The 21939-nt window shown below is 39.9% G+C and overlaps 1 protein-coding gene across 2 annotated transcripts in view; it reads left to right on the top strand.

The window, feature by feature from the left end:
- The window catches only part of RABL3 (RAB, member of RAS oncogene family like 3), a 41506-nt gene extending 22569 nt beyond the window's left edge, over window positions 1–18937 (top strand). For both annotated transcript variants that reach the window (XM_066241432.1, XM_066241433.1), the window contains 5 exons: window positions 4840–4954; window positions 8873–9023; window positions 13127–13198; window positions 17079–17117; window positions 17688–18937. In XM_066241432.1, coding sequence (XP_066097529.1) covers window positions 4840–4954; window positions 8873–9023; window positions 13127–13198; window positions 17079–17117; window positions 17688–17753 — 443 coding nt within the window. In that variant the 3' untranslated portion in view covers window positions 17754–18937. The remainder of the gene's footprint in view (window positions 1–4839; window positions 4955–8872; window positions 9024–13126; window positions 13199–17078; window positions 17118–17687) is intronic.
- The last annotated feature ends 3002 nt before the right edge of the window (window positions 18938–21939 follow it).

The following is a 21939-nucleotide window of genomic DNA, read 5'->3' as shown; positions in this document are numbered from 1 at the left end:
AAGCCAGGTATCATAGTTACAAAGAGTTTTTTCATCTGCCTCTTGGAGACAGTTCTATGTACTTAACTATAAAGAGATGCCCAAGAGTGTTTTTAGGGATGCAAAAATTTCCTCCAGTTACACAGATGCAAATTCCTGGAGCAGATTTCCAAGTGGAGGCAGGTAACAGAGAGTCTACTCCGTGCCAAGAGACTAAGCCACTGACACCTATGACTTACCTATAGAGTTTCTCTTCTCTTTTTTAAATTTAAACCTTTCTTTTTTTTTACTCTGAAATGTAATATCAACTTGTCTTTGATTGACGTACCAAAAGATATGGCATCTCACCCTTTCCCTCTTGTGTGTGCTTATTAGCTAATACTCATTTATACTCAGTCACTATTAGGTAAGCACTGCAGTTGCTAAGTACCTTCTTCCTTCCTTATATTCCTCTTTCACTGTCTTATCTTCCCATATCATAAGCTATTGTGTATACTATAAAAGGAAGTAAAGAAGGTTCTTGTCATTGGATACATACCATAGAATACAGGATGAGTTATGTTACATCAGGCCTATGTCCCATTTAGCTCATAATTTTGTCTGAAAATATCCCAATCTAATTGAGAAACAAAACACTCAGAATTAAAACACAATTATAAGATAGTGACATTAATGTATGATATTGTCATGCAAGAGAGAACATGAGAATGGCATATATTAAAAGAATGTATGTATCTGAGAAAAGTAGTAAGATAGTGTTAGGTGACTTCTCAGAAAAAAAGGAGAGAAAGACACCCTGGCTGGATGGCTCAGTTGGTTGGAGCATCTTCCCAGAGCATGGAGGTTCCTGGTTGGATTCTTCAGTCAGGGTACGTATAGGAGTAGCTCAATGTTCCTGTTTCTCTCCCTGCCTCTCTTAAAAATAAACAAACAAAAAAATTACGGAAAGAGAAGAATCCTGGCCTGACCAGCTGGTAGCACAGTGGGTAGAATGTCAGCCTAGGACACTGAGGAACCAGGTTTGAAACCTCAAGATTGCCGGCTTGAGCATGGGCTCATTCAGCTTGAGCTCAGGCTCACCAGATTGAGCACAGGGTCACTGGCTTGAGCGTGAGATTATAGACATGACCCCATGGTCACTGGCTTGAGGCCAAAGGTCGCTGGCTTGAGCCTGAGGTTGCTGGCTTAAGTACGGGGTCACTGGATCGGCTGGAGACCCCAGTCAAGGCACACATGAGAAAACAATCCATGAAACAACTAAGGTGCTGCAACTATGAGTTGATGCTTCTCATCTCTCTCCCTTCCTGTCTCTCTCCCTGTCTGTCCTCTCTTTCTCTCTCTCTCTCTCTCACGGATGGAAGGAAGGAAGGGAGGGAGGGTGGAAGGAAGGGAGGGAGGGAGGGAGGGAGGGAAGAAAAAAGAAAGAAAGAAAGAAAGAAAGAAAGAAAGAAAGAAAGAAAGAAAGAAAGAAAGAAAGAGAAAGAAAGGGAAAGAAAGAGAGAGAGAAAGAGAGAAAGAAAGAAAGAAAGAAAGAAAGAAAGAAAGAAAGAAAGAAAGAAAGAAAGAAAGAGAAAAGAAAAGAAAAGAAAAGAAAAGAAAGGAAGGGGAAGGGAAGCCTGGTTTAGACCTAGAATCAAATAATAAAACTTGGTTTAAATCAGCCAAATGACTTCTCAAAGTAGACATCAATCTGATCTAGTAAAGAGAAGTTAGAGTATATAACACCTTTGAACTTTTATTTAGATCATTTTGAGAAAAATTAAGAGTAAAATAAATGTAAAGATAAATTATAAATAATAAAGTTACAAACCATTTAAATCCTAGAAACTTTATGGGATTGAGTCATAAACTTAAATAACTAAAGAAGAAAGCCTTTTAAATCCACTTATTTGACTATCTTTTCTATACCTACTATTCATTAGTGATTTCTCTCTTCCTTGAATGGTACTGAAATAATTGCCTATAGTTGATTATTTTTACAGATAAGACTCAGATATATTTGTTTCTTGAAGTTTAAAAAAATCCGTTACCTAAACATTTTTCTGGGTTTCTGTTTGTTTGTTTACCTTAGCTCTGGAACATTTCTCTTGGTAGAATCACTCAAGGTTCTGTACTCCGTATACCATCCTTATATCCTAAGATACCCTAAGAAACAGAGCAGATCCTTCCATTCAAATGCATAGTCTTTATTCATAGCAATAACATTCTGCCCTTAGTACCCTGCCTTCTTCCCATTGTGATCAACTGGACTGGTAATCAGTCCCCAAAAGAAACTTCTAAAGTATGTCTTTATCTCTTTCTCTCTCTCTTAAAATTAGAATGTATTCTGATCAACTGTCACCCAATTTCTTTCTTCTGGGCCCCAGTGTGGCCCTCCTATCTCATAGTGTACAAAACAATAACTCTCAGGCCAAATGAAAGAGGAAAAATAAAGAAAAAGGTGTTCAGATGCCTTTAAAAGTTCCAGTCTTAAACAGAGATCCTCAAAAAATAAACTTCTCCCAGTCCATCTAATAGCTTGTCTAGGCCTTTCCCAATGAAACAAAAGTCGCACTATACTTTTGTGATATCTATACCTGGGAAATAGGGAGAGGAGTAATATCTGCTACTCCTAGGCCCTAAAGTGAAACTTCATTCTGCTTTGCCTCAATCTCTTACTGTCATATTAGCTGAGTTCAAATTCAGGCTACCCCACTTACCATGTGACCTAGGGCAAGTTACTCAATCTCTCTGAGCTTCAGTTTCCACATGTGTAAAATAAAGGCAGTTCTTACCTCATAGGACTGTCTGAACATCGAATTAGATAACACATGTAAAGCATAAGACATAGTGAGTAAGTGATGAAAACATGTTAGCTACATTCTTTAATGGTAGCTCTTTATTCCTTTTTTTTTTTTTTCATTTTTCCGAAGCTGGAAACGGGGAGGCAGTCAGACAGACTCCCGCATGCGCCGGACCGGGATCCACCCGGCACGCCCACCAGGGGCGACGCTCTGCCCACCAGGGGGCGATGCTCTGCCCCTCTGGGGTGTTGCTCTGTTGCATCCAGAGCCATTCTAGCACCTGAGGCAAAGGCCACAGAGCCATCCCCAGCGCCCGGGCCATCTTTGCTCCAATGGAGCCTCGGCTGCGGGAGGGGAAGAGAGAGACAGAGAGGAAGGAGAGGGGGAGGGGTGGAGAAGCAGATGGGCGCTTCTCCTGTGTGCCCTGGCCGGGAATCAAACCCGGGACTCCTGCACGCCAGGCCGACGCTCTACCACTGAGCAAACCGGCCAGGGCCTATTCCTTTTTTTAAATCTATCCTCTATGTGTCCTTGATGTCTAATAGAAGACCTCACTGAGGAAGGTAGAGTGAGTGCAGTTGGATATGGGGACAATCGTCAGAGCTCTGATTATTCAAGATGCCAGGAGAGATAACTCATTTACCTGAGCCAGCTTGAACAAGTTAGGTCTAACATGCACAAAAGCCTTCGTGGCACAAACATCTGTAAAAACTAGAGGAGCCAAATAATTCTAACTCTTCTTTTTCAAATTGGCATAGCTTACACCTTAACTGTGGAGGAATCATCAGTTTTATGTCCTCTCTTCACAGTAAAACCTAGATGATACAAAAGGATTGGGGGTCTGAAAAACTATAGGTTTTGACCACAAGATATCCTAAATCCCACTAGGCAAGCTGCTTCTATTTTGTCTATATCTTATAATAATTACCTCCTTTGCCTTTCTGTCTAGGATCTTATTTTGTTTAATTGTATTTCTGAGCCTTATCACATTTTATTATTTTTCTCAACCTCTCAAAAGTTTATCTATACCACTCACAAAAATTAGGGGATATTTCATTGCTTCATATCCATTTTGAAAATATCCCCTAATTTCTGTGAGCAGTCTATTTTCTACTATTCATATCCTTAACTATCTCTTATGATCCCCTTCTTGTGGCATATTTATTTTGCTCTTTTAACTAAATCTCTCAAAGAACTAAAAAATTGCCTGACCAGATGATAGCACAGTTGATAGAGTGTCAAACTGGGACACAGAGGACCCAGGTTCAAAACCCTGAGGTTGCTGGCTTGAGCGCGGGGTCATCCAGCTTGAGCATGGGCTCACTAGCTTCAGCGCAGGGTAGCTGGCTTGAGCGTGGGATCATAGACATGACACTGTGGTGGCTGGCTTGAGCCCAAAGGTTGCTGGCTTGAAGCCCAAGGTCTCTGGCTTGAGCAAGTGGTACTTGCTGAGCTTACCCCCAGGTTAATGCACATATGAGAAAGCAATCAATGAATAACTGAGGAGCTGCAATGAATTGATGCTTCTCATGTTTCTCCCTTCCTGCTTGTCTGTCCCTGTCTGCCCCTCTCTCTGTCTCTCTCTCTCTGTTTCTGTCACACACAAAAAAGAACTAAAAAATTAAGACTTTTGAGTTGATTAGGCAGGCCCTGGTAATCTACAGGAAAACATTTTTTCAAGTGAAGAATAACAATTGTGACCCCTTGCTCAAGCTAGCAACCTTGGACTCAAACCAACAATGTTGGTCTTCAAGCCAGCAACCTTGGTCTTCAAGCCAGCAACCTTTGGGCTCAAGCCAGCGACCATGGGGTCATGTCTATGATCCCATGCTCAAGCCAGCGACCCCTTGCTCAAGCTGGTGAGCCCGCTCTCAAGCCGGATGAGTCCACGCTCAAGCCAGCAACCTTGTGATTTTAAACCTGGGTCCTCTGCATCTCAGTCCAAAGCTCTATCCACTGAGCCACCACCTAGTCAGACTCACTAAGCAACTTTATGCTTGTTATTTACTAGCTCACTTTGCTAGTTTTGAAATGAAAATTGTTACCATATTGACATTATTTTCTCTGATTGTTTCAGGTATTATTTTAGTACATGACTTAACAAATAAGAAGTCATCCCAAAACTTATACCGTTGGTCATTGGAAGCTCTCAACAGAGATTCAGTGCCAACTGGAGTCTTGGTAACAAACGGGTAAGCCCAGATTATTTCATAATTGGTTTGAAATGTTATAGCAATCACAGGTTTACAGCCTCTACAACAGTGGTAGTCAACCTGGTCCCTACCGCCCACTAGTGGGCATTCCAGCTTTCATGGTGGGCGGTAGCAGAGCAACCAAAGTATAAATAAAAAGATTTAACTATAGTAAGTTGTTTTATAAAGATTTATTCTGCAAATATCCGACATAAAGTACTTGGTAAGTAATTGTTATTATATGCTTTAATTTGCTATAACTCTGCTTTATAAATTTTATAAAGTAAAATTACTTTCTACTTTATAAATCATTACTGTGGAACCGGTGGGCGGTTAGAAAATTTTACTACTAACAGAGATACAAAAGTGGGCGGTAGGTATAAAAAGGTTGACTACCCCTGCTCTACAATAGCACTTTGTAAGATGTTTGATTTGCAAATATTTTCTCCCATTCTGTAGATAACCTTTTCATTCTCAACGATGTCTTTCACAAAGTTTTGCATGCTAATAAAGTCTAATTTCTGAGTTTTTTCTATGTATTGTAGCTTTTGGTATCATGTCTAAGAACTCTTTGCCTAATCCTAGAAAATGCAGGCTTTCTCCTATGTTTCTTTTAGAAATTTCATAGTTTTAGGTTTACTTTTAGATTTGTGCTGCTTTTTGAGTTACTTATAATATGGGAGGTTGTTTTTTTTTTAAGATTTTATTCATTTTATTTATTTTTTATTATTATTATTTTTTTTTTTTTTTTCTGAAGCTGGAAACGAGGAGAGACAGTCAGATAGAATCCCTCATGTGCCGGACCGGGATCCACCCGGCACGCCCACCAGGGGGCGACGCTCTGCTCACCAGGGAGCGATGCTCTGCCCCTCTGGAGGCTGTCGCTCTGTTGCGACCAGAGCCACTCTAGCGCCTGAGGCAGAGGCCAAGGAGCCATCCCCAGCGCCCGGGCCATCTTTGCTCCAATGGAGCCTCGCTGCAGGAGGGGAAGAGAGAGACAGAGAGGAAGGAGAGGGGAAGGGGTGGAGAAGCAGATGGGTGCTTCTCCTGTGTGCCGTGGCCGGGAATCGAACCCGGGACTTCTGCATGCCAGGCCGACGCTCTACCACTGAGCCAACCGGCCAGGGCTAATATGGGAAGTTTTAATTGAGGATTACTTTTGTATATGAGTATCCAATTGTTCCAATACCATTTGTTGACAAGGTCATCCTCTTGTTATTGAATTGCTTTTACTCTTTTGCCGAGAAAATCAGTTGACCATATTTATATGGGTCTGTTTCTAGACTCCCTAATTCTGTTCCATTGACTTGCGTATCTGTCCCTTCACCAATTCATTATTGTCATTATTGATTATTGTAGCATCAGAGTAAGTCTTAAAATTAGGCAGTGTGATCCTTTCAGTTTATTCCTTTTCAAAATTGTTTAGCTAGTCTAATTTGCTTTTCCATATAAAATTGAAATCAACTGTCTATATGGACAGAAATTACGCTTGGATTTGATTGGAATTGCAATAAATCTATAGGTCAAATTGGGGAGAATTTTTGTTACATCTTCCAATTTATGAACACAGTGTGTCTCTTTATGTTTTGAAGCAAATCGTAGACATTATATCATTTCATCTATATATAAAGAACTTTAGTGTATAACTTTAAAAGTTAAAAACTTTTTTAACATAACCAAAATATAATTGCTATACTTGAACAAAAATTCTTTAATATTAAATATAACTTTAATTTTCCCAAATGTCTAATAAATGTTGGCTTATTCAAAACTGTATCTAAATAACGTCCACTCATTATATTTGGTTTCTTTTCCTGTTAACTTCCTCTTCCTTTTTTTATTTATTTTTTTTATTTTTTTACCCTCAGCAGTTTATTTCTGGGAAAAAAAAAAGATGACTTCTTTGTCCTGTAGAATTTCCTGTATTCGGGATTTTGCTGATTGTATGCTTATAGTATCTGTTATATTTGTTTCTCTGAATTCTAAATCTTCTCTAAAATTATAATATATATATGTTATGATACATATATAATGTATGTTAATGTACCATATATGTGCGACATGTTATAAATTACATGTATATTACATGTCTGTTGATGTGCAAGAGATTATGCAAGGCTGCAAGTGACAGTGATATATGTGTATCAAAGATGATGTTTGATAAATTACATACAAAAATTTATATATGAACCAGAGTTAGGAAGAAGAAATAGTCCTAAAGGAGGACACTCTTAACCCTTTATCTCTAAGAAAGCAATTTTCAGTTTTGCACTATTTCTCCTAAATCAGGGTTGATGTTGGTTAAAAAAGCATCAAAGGCCTTGAACTCAAACTGTTACTGGCTTTGATGCAATAACCGGCATGATAATATTTTTATGAAATGGGAGGTTACATAGTTCAAAACAATTGTGTTCTAAGGCTGAACAGTAACTGAGGGTCTGCAAGATTATTGTGAAAGGAAAAAAGATATGTTAATTTTGCACAGCCCCAGTTTAGGTTATTCAAAGAAAAAGGAATGTCAAAGCAAGAAAAAAAGCTAGTCTCAACTGGGTTGTATTGATTGGATTATGCAGTATTGATTTACTGTCTTAAGGTGTTTGAAACCAGATTTTGCTGACTAGTAAATTGAGCTTATGAACATGTCAAAAGTCCAAACTTTTTATTTCTCTTATGTGAATAGAATTTAAATTAATTCAACAATATTGGTCTCTATGTTCCTTTTGGTAATAGAAGGAATACCACTCTATCCTTCGGGTAGAAATAGAAGAAAAGAATTGTTGCCTGACAGATGGTGGTGTCAACCAAAACGCTGAGATCACTGGTTTGAAACCTTGAGGTCACTGGCAAGAGCGCAGGCTCATTGCTTTGAGCGCAGGTTCACTGGCTTGAACGAGGGATCATTGACATGGTCCCACAGGTCGCCAGCGTGAGCCCAAAGGCCACTGGCATGAAAAGACCAAGGTCACTGACTTGAGCCCGAAGGTCACTTGCGTGAGCACGACGATGCTGGCTCGGCTTGAGCTCAAGTTTCGATCCCTGGTTAAGGCATGTATGAGAAGCAGCCTATGCACAACTGAAATGAAAGCAACTATGAGTTGGTGCTTCTCATTTCTCTTTCCTGTCTCTTCGTGTGTGTGTGTGTGTGTGTGTGTGTGTGTGTGTGTCAGAAAATAAATAAAAAGAGAATTGTAATGGCCAGTGACCCTAATGGATCCATATTGCCTGTCCTCTGTCTCCCATTGCTCTCTTATCAGGACAAACAACCATTTGGTACTTTAGTCTTTACTATTCAATTTGTGACTCAGCTATTTTTGTTCCTTTCCACATGTTGAAGCCGTCTTTCCCTAGGCTATAGCATCACCTATGGTTGATTTATTCTGGCCTTCTGCATCCCTATTTCCTATTTTTCTTAAACAATGTTTTTCTTATTATTCATAGACAAAAATGTGTGTGGTAGTATAGAGCTTATGGATACTCCTGTAGTGTAGGTACCCAGAAGCTTGTCATTTTCCCCTCTGACATGAGGCTTGAGTGCCATGATGGGTTCTAAAGTTTTCACCCCACTGAGGTTTGAATCCACTCTGTATCTATACAGAAAAGTTCTTGAGCCTTAGAAGACAGTTTTGGGAGAAGTCAACTCAGCCTACCTTGTTATACCTGGTGGGCACTCAATTATTTAAGTAGTCTATAAAGACTCATGCAGATAAATTTTGAGTAGATAGATGAATAGTTGGCACTCTATAGATGGTGAGAATGGGTTGATAAAATATATAGATGGAAGAAATTAAAGTAGGTTTATAGGTGATGAGTAAGAGTCAATGAATTATCAGTAAAATAGTATAAGCTACTTGCATTTAAGTATTACACATCTACAGCAAAGAAAAGTAAATTCTATTCACCTCTTATTATTTATCACAGGGATTATGACCGGGAACAGTTTGCTGATAACCAAATCCCGCTGTTGGTAATAGGGACTAAGCTGGACCAGATTCATGAAACCAAGCGCCATGAAGTTTTAACTAGGACTGCTTTCCTGGCTGAGGATTTTAATGCAGAAGAGATTAATTTGGTGTGTATTTTCACTAATGCATGTTTGTATCACTGTCAGTTGAAAGCAAAACCAAAGCCTTTACAAGTCATATATTCTCACAAAAGAAACTTTATAATTGAAACCAGGCTGTTTTGGTTTTCTAAAATATTGTGAAAATTGGAATCAACATAAACTATCAGATAGGCACAGTCTCTTTAGCTTCCTTGTATGTTGATCTGTTGAAATGTTTCAACTTTGTTCTATGAATAATATAAAAATCATGGACCTTTTCTTGAAAATATTTTATTTATTATTTATTTATTTATTTAAGTGAGAGGAGAAGAGATGGTGAAACAGACTCCCACATGCACCCCAACCAGAATCTGCTCCGCACCTGAGGCTGAAGTGTTCAGACCAACCGAGCTACCCTCAGTGCCCAGGGCCGATGGCTAGAACCAATCAAGCCACTGACTGCGGGATGGGAGAAGGAGGGGGAGAGAAGCGGATGGTTGCTTCTCCTATGTGCCCTGACCAGAAATCAGGGCATCCATACACTAGGCTGATACTCTTATCACTGAGCCAACCAGCCATGGCCTATTTTTTATTTTTTGAGTGAGAGAAAGAGATAGAGAGACAGGGAGGGACAGACAGACAGGAAGGGAGAGAAATGAGAAGCATCACTCGTAGTTGTGGCACTTTAGTTGTTCATTGATTGCTTTCTCATATGTGCCTTGATGGGGCAGTAGGGCTTCAGCCAAGCCAGTGACCATACCAGTGATCCCATGCTCTAGATGGTGACCCTGCACTCAAACTGGTAAGCCTGCACTCAAGCTAGATGAGCCCGTACCTATGCCAGCGACCTTGTGGTTTTGAACCTGGGACCTCAGCATCCCAGGTTGAAGCTCTATCCACTGCACCACTACCAGTCAGGCTTGAAAAGATTTTTTTAAATCACACCAAAATCAAAATAAGTAAACTTAGGTGACAAAGAAAGGTTACTAATACTGTACCTTATTATTCTTGCTTTAGGGAAGCCTCTTAGCTTCTTAAATTGCAGAGCTTACCTCTCTCTCTTTCTCTCTCTCTCTCTCTCTTCCTCTCTCTCTCTCTCTCTCTTCCTCTCCCGCAGCCATGGCTTGGTTGATTCAAGCATGTTGGCCCTGGGCAATGAGGATGGCTTCGTGGAGCCTCCACCTCAGGTGCTAAAACTAGCTCAGTTGTGAGCATGGCCCCAGGTGGGCAGAGCATTGGCCTCAGACAGGGTTGCCAGGTGGATCCTGGTCAGAGCACATGCTGAAGTCCGTTTCTCTATCTCCCCTCCTCTATCCTCTCACTTGGAAAAAGAAGAGGTAAAAAAAAAAAAAAAGGAAATCATCTAGATTAACAGTTACCTAAAACTGACTGCATATTCATATTACAAAGAAATAGTACCTGTGAAAAAATTTTAATAACTTCCCCATAGCAGGAGCTTTTAATTCATAGGGTCTGGCAGGAGAACCAGGACTCTTAATTTTAAAAAAAGATTCAAGAGATTCTGACGCCCTCATTCTGTGGATCAACATTTGTGAACACTGCTTGATTGAACCCCACCTCAACCCCCAAAGAGTCACCTTCTGTCTGCCATTCCAGTGTTTTTGACTTTCTACTTGCAGTGGAGTGCCTAATATTTCTCGGCTGCTACCATGAAATATTCAGTGTAAATGCCCCAGGTTGTCCGCACTGGACTGATTTTCTAAAGGATTCCTGCTACTTAGAATATATAATATCCTTGTTGAAGAAATACTGAGGTTACTTTATTTGAACATTATTTCCCAAGTGAAATTTACCATTAAATATACTTAATCTGTTCCATTAATTACTTTTAATGTGTTTTGGGATGTGTCTTTTTTAGTGGCTAGATACAGATTTTCCTACTTCATTCGCGAAGTCAGGTAAAGGTACTCAGGTGGTGATGCTGTGGAACACTTAGTATCCACAGAGTGCACATACAACATACTGTCAGCCTTTTATCCATGTATGGCTTCAGGAACACAGCAGAAATAACAAAGGGCTCTTGAGTGTGCAGGGAATTAAAAAGGAGGAAAATTGGATGATACGACTTTCAAAAGGAGTCAACAAGTAAATATAAAGAAAGCTTCAAATAAAAAACTAGTGTAACAATATTTGTGCTAGCATCTTTGGTTACTGTATGTGTACATCCAAGAAGGAATCAGTTATCTTGTGCCTGAAAAAAAGTAGTTGTTAAATTATTAATAGGGAGAAGCTTACTTATTTTTTAAATCCTGTTAGACTTATTGTGTCTAGTATAAATTTTTCTGTTATATGTTTACTTCAAAGTGATCATATTGAAACATCTTCCCTAGTTCCTTTCTCAAGCTCAGACAAGCTATTTAGAGCTATTAATTTTCAGGTTTTACCCTCAGCCATGATCAATAACTGATGGCTCTTTCAGCTTTAAAATTCTTATCCTAAAATCATAGAATTTCTCTAGCCTGGTCAAGCTGAAATTGTGCAGCCTTAGAAGGAAGGTTTTGGGAGATTTTGTTTGTTTTCTGCTTGGTTTAGTTTTTGTATTTAGTTTTATAACTCTTTTTGGAATCATCTCTAAGTCTTTTGACATTCTGACAATTCTGTAATCAGTATCCATTTTGTAAAACATATCTAACACCGGTCCATCTAAGGTTTGCTCTATGCCCAACTGCTGTATAAATGTGTTCGAACATTATTTCAAATACAGTAGTTTCCACAATTATATTTCAGTCTATTTAATCCATATCTGGAATTATCTTTTGTGTTAGGTGCTTTGTGTCTGAAAATTCAGTCTGATAGTATTTTCTTGGAAAGAAGAGAGAAGGGAACTAATATCTCAGCAACTGCTATGTGTCAGACATATATTATCTTAGTTAATTTTCACAAAAAACCTATGAGTTAAGTCTTGTTTACTCATTTCATAGGTGAGCCCCACTTTAAAGATTTAGTAACCTAATCACTGTCACACGGTCTAGAAATGGTATGACAAATATTAGGATTCAGAGCTTGCTGGCTTTTAGTATTCTGTGATCTTTGAAAAGTTTTGTCATATATTTTTTTTGTGGTTTGAAAATGTATTATAAGATTTTGGCCAAATTTTAAAATGTGAGCCTTGAAATATTGTGTATGGATAAAATAAGGGACTGTTTAAAAATTCATTGGAAAGGAATCATGTAAGTTTAGCTATTACAAAACAATAAATGCAACAGATAATTTCAGTAATTTACCAAGGGATACAGCCTGAAAGACAAATATCATTCTTGCAAGGGACATAATATCCTCATAGTTTGGTCTTATGTGCCATTTGAAGTAAAAATCAAAATACTCCTTCTTTTGAAACAGCAAGTCAGTAATCACAAGCAAAGGCCACACACCACCGGAATTTCAGGAAAAGGGCAGTAAGCCTTGTAAGGGCTTTACCAGTCATTATAAGGACTTAATGTTCCAGATTGTTTTGTCTCTTCTGGGCCCCATTCTTTTTATAAGTCCTATTTAATAATAATATATCTATTATTCATTATTGTTTATTTACCATTAATAATGATGATATTTAATAATTAATTCATTATTTATCAAAAGTATACCTATTGTCTGTTATTATTTTTATGGCCTACCAAGAGATGTATTGCCTTGTATTCAGCAAGTGAGAAATCCCTGGCAACTGTTTTGTTTGTTCTTTGCTTCTCTTAACCCTTATTTTCATATTTTCTACTATTTGTTTGATCTGCATAGAACTTGGTTGAGCACTGGTGAGTAACTAGTGTTGAAAAGTGAATTGTTGAGATTTTCATGGCTCTATTTCTGCATTTCAGAATAAATGTAGGTAGATCACTTTATCATTATCTTGGTTTTATTAGTAAGATATTAGCAACCCTGTTTTCCTTTATACATTATTTGATGATGAATACATTGGTTCAGTGTCTTCTAAAATTGTTTAAGTGACAAAAAGTGGCCTTATCTTCCTTTCTTCTTTGCTTTATGCATTGTAATTTGAAAATTCTATGAATATTTTGTGAGAGTGTATTTACTGTAGAAATGTAGGAACAGTGATAACTGACAACAAGCTTATGTTTTCTAACTTTTAACTGTAGGTCTTATGGTTTTTTCTCTAGGATTGCACAAATCCACGGTACTTAGCTGCTGGTTCCTCCAATGCTGTCAAGCTCAGTAGGTTTTTTGATAAGGTAATGGGCTCAATTAAGTTATTTTTAAACTTTATTTATATTATGAGAGTTTAAGTTTTTCTGTAGCATGCTTTGTTCTTTGATGCCTTCGATCTGAACGTCACAGATTGAATAATATTTGTTTTGATCTCTCTTTCCTGTTGGTATAATTGCTCAAGGCCTGCTGACGTCTTTATTCTATCACCAGTGTTCTCTAAGCAAAGGATGAAAGCTGCCGTATTTAAATAGGGTGTTTTAAAAGACACCTAATTCCCCGCCTTAAAACAATTTACGTTTTTCTGTTTTCTAGCTCTTTTGTTCTTATTCACCCCAAACCCCTACAAAAGACACTGAACTGAGGGGATCCTGCTGAGTTAGTTGGCCCTGAGTTGTTTTTGCTCTCCCAGCTATTAATATAAATAGTTTTTACTATTACTTTTAAGGTCATGTCATCCTCTTGATTCTCTGTTGTTTACCTGTCAGAAACCTTTGTATTCCAATTATTAACTCTTGCTAACATCATCTTATTGTAGAATGAAAATGTAGAATGACTCAGCATGCTAGTCAATTAGAGCACTGTTTGTCTTTCCTTCACAAGGCAATAGAGCTGCATTGCACAAAGTATTGACCAAGTTTAAGTTGCTTGCCCAATGATGAAATTGTGTAGTAAAGTAAAATTGGATGTAGTGTATTTCTGTACGTGTAACTGAAAAAGGTTAATTCCTGCATTATATTTTCTTTTAAGTCTACTCTCCCAAGAAACATTTCTCTCCTCATAGATCTTTTTTTATTTTTATTATTTTTTTTTCCGAAGTTAGAAGCAGGGAGGCAGTCAGACAGACCCCTGCATGTGCCCGACAGGGATTCACCAGGGGGCGATGCTCTGCCCATCTAAGTCGTTGCTCTGTTGTGGCCAGAGCCATTCTAGCGCCTGAGGCAGAGGCCATGGAGCCAACCTTAGCGCCCGGGCCAACTTTGCTCCAATGGAACCTTGGCTGTGGGAGGGGAAGAGAGAGACAGAGAGGAAAGGAGATGGAGAAGGGTAGAGAAGCAGATGGGCACTTCTCCTGTGTGCCCTGACTGGGAATCGAACCTGGGACTTTCACACGCTGGGCTGATGCTCTACCACTGAGCCAACCGGTGAGGGCTTCATAGGTCTTCTTTATGAATCATTTTTCTTTCAGCAATTAGAGACCTAATATCTGGCCCTTTATCCAATATGTCAGCAGAAGATAAGCCCCACACCCTTTCTTACTTAATATGAAATCACTGGGAAATTTTGCTTTCTTGCAGAACTGCCTAACTGGTGTGTTGCAAGTAGGGTGCAGGTGTGCTGAGATATTGATTTCCCCTCAGTTCTCAAAGCAACCAGAGCCCCTGGGGCTGGGTGATTGGCAGCCTCTTCCATCTATTCCAGTGTGCTGTACAAATATTAGCATTTTCTAAATGGGGTGCACTGCACGGAACCACACTTTCTGTCTCCATTGTTTTCAAACTTAAAATGTAAGAACTTTTACTTGGTTTAGGTCCCTGATCCCAGGTGATACAAACTGCCATCCCCTAAGAGCAACAGCTTATAGATCTGTGTCTGACATGGAAAGATCCCAGGTGATACAAACTGCTGTCCCCTAAGAGCAACAGCTTATAGATCTGTGTCTGACATGGAAAGATCCCACGATACACTGTTTAAATTTTTTTTTTTTCTGAAGCTGGAAACGGGGAGAGACAGTCAGACTCCCGCATGCGCCCGACCGGGATCCACCCGGCACGCCCACCAGGGGGCGATGCTCTGCCCACCAGGGGGCGATGCTCTGCCCCTCCAGGACGTCGCTCTGCCGCGACCAGAGCCACTCTAGCGCCTAGGGCAGAGGCCAAGGAGCCATCCCCAGCGCCCGGGCCATCTTTGCTCCAATGGAGCCTTGGCTGTGGGAGGGGAAGAGAGAGACAGAGAGGAAGGAGGGGGGGGTGGAGAAGCAAATGGGCGCTTCTCCTATGTGCCCTGGCCAGGAATTGAACCCGGGTCCCCCGCACGCCAGGCCGACGCTCTACCGCTGAGCCAACCGGCCAGGGCCTTATACTGTTTAAATTTTTAAATAATTTAGTAATTTTGAAATCACAATGTTAAATGTAATAAGTTATATCCTAGAGAAGCAATGGGTTATAGACTGGTGTCACCCAAGTTGTTAGTCAAAGCTTACTCTAAAAAAACAATCAGCGGGAATTTAATCGGTTTTAAAAAGAGAGCAAGATTTAGTAAGAGGACATTGCAAATTGAGGCTAGGTAATTATGAGCCAAAGCAAAAAGGTAACTTCTCTCTTCATCATCTAAATCAGTGTCTTTCAACTGCCAGTTCGCAAACTGGTTCGCCAGAAATTTCATGCCAGTTCGTGGAAGAGTTAACCACCCTGATGTATGAAGATTATAGACCCAAGGATCTTCATCAAGTTCACTGATGGTCAGGGTGATTTCTGCCTTAGCAGTCCCTAAAATAATTCCATTTTCACTTGTTCCCAAGTGTAAGACGGTTGAAAACTACTCGCCTAAATCACAACAAAAGGCATGTGGATTAGGAGGTTGCCCGACCTCCAGACTGAGGTGGTTGCCTGAGACAAGAGACAGCTAGATTTCACCCAGGTTCCTATACATCACATCTGCGAGAATTTAATGTAAAGATTTCTTTTCCAAGAGAGAATATGACTCCTCCTCCAGACTTCCTTGGCTAGTAGTAATTCTTCCCCACTCTAGATGGATAGGATTTTCCTGTCCTGCCTTGGAGAGAGGAAAGAGAATCAGCCCCTCTTGCTTTCTGTAAGACCAAGTATTTTGAGATGTGTATTGATCATGAACGAGCTTTTCTTCCTGTGGGACCAGTGAATGCAACCTTACCCCAGCTCTCTTGTGGCTAACAGTGACCCAGCCATAGCTTTCAAAGATAGAAAATTACAGATATTTTGGCTCTCAGGCCAGTGAGAGTAAGCTGGCACAGGCCTGGAAGAAAATGCTCAGAGCTTATTGAGAGGAATTTTTATTTTCATAATTCTAGATTCCAGTGTCTTAGAGTAAATCTCCAGCTAATCTGTATGTATTCTGATCTGATTAACTTTTTTTAATCACAACAGCTCGGTGTAAAGAAAACAATACTGCCTTTATAATCATTGCAGTTTCTCAAGTGTTGGCACAGATTCATTATTTTTTTTTAAATGTCTTTCATCATCTGAAAACATGGTGCTCCTTAAACTCACTGCGTCAGGGCGTGTCATTTGAGAGCTTCCTTGACAGTAAGTGATGGATTTGGGCAGATACAGCCACTGCTTCACTGTGTTCCCCCTACTGACCAAGTAGAGACAGTTCTGATACTCTGAATTAAGGTTGCAGATTAAGTCCATAAAGAGAAGCTACTGGACTACTTTGGATGTTGTGTCACCTGTCTCCACTCAGGCCCTACAGAATTCATCACTGTTTACTAGAGGGATGTGGTGGTTCACTACATTACAGACTCATCTTTAAGGAATACTACTAGTAGGCACGTGCTTTGCTTTTATTTTATGGGTTCTGTTTGGTACCTTTTGGGGCTGACTGTTGGGAAATTTAGAGCCAAATTTCCTGCTATATACTAAGAATTGCGTGGGATCATATGTCATTCTCTGATTTCTTAGTCGTTTTTGTTTGTTCATTTTTTAAAAATCTATTTATACTTTCTGAAAAGAGGCAGGCTCTTACAGAAATACTCCCACAATCCTGATCTCATTAGGACCAGATGCAACTCATTGTATCAGATATCTATAGCTATTGAGAAGACTCATGATTTGGATATATGACTTTTAGTCCTGTGTGGCCGTTACAGGTAGCCACTTCTTTCAAGTATGTGTGCCAAACCCTTCAAATCTTTGTTTTTCACAGGTCATAGAGAAGAGATACTTTTCAAGAGACAACAATCAGGTCGGTAACTATCTTTTCTTTATAAAATAGTTCTTAAATTTGTAGAGAGGTGATTTCCACATTTATTTTGAGCGTGGTTAAAAAAAAAGTGGGTAAGTCCCTTTGTAGGCACAGCAACTGATTTTCTTCTGTTTAATCCAAAAGAACATCAGATCCAGGGAAAGTAAAGGCCAAGAAACAAAAATAAAATAAAATAATAATTCTCCAGGGATAAGGTTACATTATAAAATAATAGAAGAAAATCAGTTGCTTGAGACTCCAAAGTATGTATCCAAAGTCTGTCACAATGCAAATAATTCACATAAAGTCCAGTGGGTAGATATTATGAGAGTCACCTTCATCTTCTCTGATTTAGATGACACTGTCACCAATTTGTTAGCAAATGTTTTCCATTTTGGTAGAATTTATTTTTATTATTTAATCTGCTGTGGTTTTCTGAATAATACCACAGAATGGTGGTTCTTTCAGAAACAACAGACTGACGTTTTAAAGAAAAAAAAAATTTAAAGGCTATTAGCATTTGAACTCTGCCTACTAAAGATTTAACGTGATGATCTTTCTTGCCTACAGATTCCAGGCTTTCCTGATCGAAAGAGGTTTGGAGGAGGAACATTAAAGAGCTTTCATTATGACTGAATCACACGCACCCTTTGGAAGAGTGAGCAAGCAGTGGCAGTTTCTCAGCATTCTTCTTGCTGTGTCAATTATTGATGTCTCAGCCTTTTAATGAAATCATCTTAAAATGCCACCCTTCACCCTCACCCTTTAATGGGAAACTGAAAGGAAGCAACAGTGGGGGAGGCCCAGACTTTGTCCCCATCCTCCCTGTTCCTCACCTCTGTCCCTGTTTATAGGTTATGTAAAAGCCTTGTGGAAGTATGAGCTGTTGTCAGAATGATGCAGTAAATGAGCAGTGACAGGGTGCTGCAGAGAAAATTTACTCTTGCCTAGAACTGGAGGGTAATTTTCCCACACTCCTTGCTGAAGGCTTAATTAAGTACTTCAGAAATGTGTCTCTATTGTTTCACCTTCTTGAGGGGAAGGTTATGTTAACCAGCCCTGAGCTGTCCACCCCAAACCATCTCTGTCATTTTTAAAGGAGCAGAATGGTGTTATTTAATTGTCTCCACCCTCATCACACACAGAGATGCCTAATAATAGCAACCCTTGTTCCCTCTCCTCTCCTTTGCAAATGGTTCAGTGGCTGGAAGAGGAGGACTAATGGCTGGAGTTAAATATAAATAGATTAATAATACATGGAGAACAGCAGTACCAGAAAAGAAGAACTCTGCAAGAAATTGACAGCTCACTAAATCCTTCACTCTTTGGGTTACAGCTGTCTGCCCTCTGACTGTTTTCTTTGGAAATGGACAGGGTGAAATCTAAGACCCGCACAAAGGCAGAAAGAAAGATTTACAGCCTCTTCAGATTTTATTTTTTTGAAAGAAAATTAACTTCTGAAATGTCTCTTAACTGTAGTCTGTAAACTAAGAATATTATTCTTTGTGTCAACAATATATTTATGGAAAGAAGTAAAAAGAAGTTCCACAGCAACATACATATTTACATGAATATGAGTTCTTATATTTCATAAGCCAGATTTGGGGGGGGTTGTATATGCATAATTGTTCATTACTTTTTTACCCATCTTTTTTGCTTGTTTAATTCTCTCTTTATATATTCTTAAATATATAAACCTGTTTCCAAAAACTGTAATTTGCTGCCTTATTCAACAATACCTTTTCACCCATATTCTCTATCTGGCTCACCTGTGGGTCTCAGCACTCTGATTTTGCTCCATATTAAAATGTAATATTAAATACATAGTTTCAGCTTCTCACTTTAAAACTAGGGGAAAAACAATAAATTCACTCCATTTTAATTAAATTTCAGAAGTACTTTGGAAATCAAGGTATGCCGAAAGAGGAGGGCAGAATAAGAATGTTGGGAGCTTCTAGTAAAGCAGTCTTCAGAACTTGGAAAGGGGTGGTTAAAGCACTTTTCATCAGCTAGAATGTTCTCCACTCTTTCTTCACATCCTCCCCCACAAGACTTAGTCCTGGTTTCTCTTCTGACAGAAAGGAGAGCTATGCAAATCAGGATCTGTATGTGAAATTTGTCACAAGTGTGTGTTGTGACAGGCTGTGCAGTTAGGAAGAAACCAAATGAATACATAAAGTCCTAAACCAGCTAAAGCTCTTTGTATTACTCCTTTAACAAGTAAGTCAGTACCTCTTTCCTTACCCCTCTTTCTTCCTCAATTTAAAAAAAAAAATCTATCCTGGTTGTTTTATGTTCTCTTTAGAGTCGACCTTGAAAAACTGCGTTATTCCTCAACTCCATTTCTTTTTGCTGTCAGGCTTGACACTTTGAATTATAGCTTTCTAATAAAAATATAACTTTTAATAATCTAAGTTTGTTACAAGTATTAGTAGCAACAAAATAAGGTTGTTTGCCAAAATGAGTGTTATTAGCCAGAGTTCTTCAAAAAGAATGTTGTTGTTTTTTTTAATTTTTTTATAGGGACAGAGAGTCAGATAGAGGGATAGACAGGGACAGACAGACAGGAATGGAGAGAGATGAGAAGCATCAATCATCAGTTTTACGTTGCGACACCATAGTTGTTCATTGATTGCTTTCTCATATGTGCCATGACCGCGGGCCTTCAGCAGACTGAGCAACGACCTTGGGTCCCCCGCTCGAGCCAGCGACCTTGGGTCCAAGCTGGTGAGCTTTTTGCTCAAACCAGATGAGCCCACACTCAACCTCGGGGTCTCGAACCTGGGTCCTTTCGCATCCCAGTCCGACGCTCCATCCACTGCGCCACCACCTGGTCAGGCCAAAAAGAATGTTTTGAAGTATAATTTTTGTTGAGACTTCCTTAGACCTGCTCATAAAAATTACTTTTAAATAATAAAAAAGTGTAAATACCAAAATACTTCCTAAAAAGTGTTAATTCAATCTTTAATTTTCATGCTTTCTGATGGAACATGTTGCTAGCAATGGAGAACATTGGGTTTTTTTGGTTGTGATTTAGCGGCCAAGCCAACGTCCTTACTCATTGTGGAGGCAACCAGATGTGCAGGCATGTGGCCTCGTCATCTGTCCCTCGGGTGGCAGGACCCATAGTTGGGAAGGATTTGGGTTGATCTAAGAATGCCTAAAAGGTTTGATCCATATCAGCTTTATCTTCGGTTCTCAGAAGTCTCTGAAATTGAAACCTCCATGATATAATCCAAGGGCCTGACTGACACTGCTCCTTTTCTGTCCGTTCTGAAAGTGGAGTATATGCGCCGGCCCACTGGACTGAAACAAAGAGCTAACTGCTGCTGAAATCAGAGCATCTGAGTCTTCATTTCAATAGTGCGGGCTATAGCTCCCAACCTAGAGAGGGCCTTGTATGGGTGTTTAGTAAACGTTAGTTTAATTGAAAATTTTAAAGCACAGATAGCATCTATTTGAAGAATATTAAAGGTCTAGCAGGATGTCTGCATTGATTTAATATCTGTTTAAATTCAAAGGAGGATATTGTTTTGAAGAAAGAGAAAGAAATAAAAAATGTATCTCTTGGCCCTGGCCAGTTGGCTCAGCGGTAGAGCGTCGGCCTGGCGTGCGGGGGACCCGGGTTCGATTCCCGGCTAGGGCACATAGGAGAAGCACCCATTTGCTTCTCCACCCCCCCTTCCTCTCTGTCTCACTCTTCCCCTCCCGCAGCCAAGGCTCTATTGGAGCAAAGATGGCCCCGGGCGCTGGGGATGGCTCCTTGGCCTCTGCCCCAGGCGCTAGAGTGGCTCTGGTCGCTGTGGCAGAGCGACGCCCCAGAGGGGCAGAGCATCGCCCCTGGTGGGCGTGCCAGGTGGATCCCGGTCGGGCGCATGCGGTAGTCTGTCTGACTGTCTCTCCCTGTTTCCAGCTTCAGAAAAATACAAAAAAAAAAAAAAAATGTATCTGTCCATAGTCCCAGGCCTGAGTGAAATCCCTGGTAGGAGAGGAAGGGTCTCAGGAAACCTAGCGCTGGGAGAGCCCTGAGCCTGCAGTGTTCCACAGCAGGCCTGATGCACAGGTGGAGCTGCAGCCTGCCAGAGCTGCTCCGGAGAGCGGGACAGGGATCTGACTTCCAGTTACAATTAATCAGCACCTCCCTTTAAGGACTTAAAGCAATGGCTTCCAAATTCAGAAGTGCATAAGAATCCTCTTTAAAATGCAGATTCCAGTACTTATCTGACCCCCCTCTCCCAATTCTGTGCACATGGAGTAGGACCAGGATTTTGTATAGTTGACCCTTAACACAGATAGGAACTGTATGGGTCCACTTACACATGGAATTTGCTTTCAACCAACAGTACCACATTATTGTCTCAGCAGTCCAACGCTAAGCTTTACCAAGGTCATCAATAAGTAATAGTGAAGAATGAAACCCCCAAAGTCCAACAAAGGTGTAAAATCTTGCACAGTGTCATCAAGTACATCATCAGGTAATCTACCAGTTCCATCTCTGTCTTGGAGACATCTGTCCTGGAGTCCTCCATCCTCTGGAGTGACTGCTCTGTAAGCCTGTCACCCTCCTTTACTTGACCCTGTAACAATCCCCAGCTTTGTGGATGTCAGGCTTTCCACTTTCTTGGTGTGGATCAGTGGTCTTCCAACTGGGTGAGTTCACATACCCTCTCCAGGAGCAACATGGGTGCAGACAGATTTACAGGAACCATTTTCCAGGTCATTAATTCCCCTCTGTATTTTAAAATCGAAATGCTTATGATTGCAGCTCAATGCTAATTCTTATTTTCTTTTTTCTTTTTTTTTTTTTTTTTTTTGTATTTTT

This window comes from Saccopteryx bilineata, chromosome 8 (assembly GCF_036850765.1).
Source record: "Saccopteryx bilineata isolate mSacBil1 chromosome 8, mSacBil1_pri_phased_curated, whole genome shotgun sequence".
NCBI lineage: Eukaryota > Metazoa > Chordata > Mammalia > Chiroptera > Emballonuridae > Saccopteryx > Saccopteryx bilineata.
Note: the sequence above shows the minus strand (reverse complement) of the source record. Positions and strands in the feature narration are given on the sequence as shown.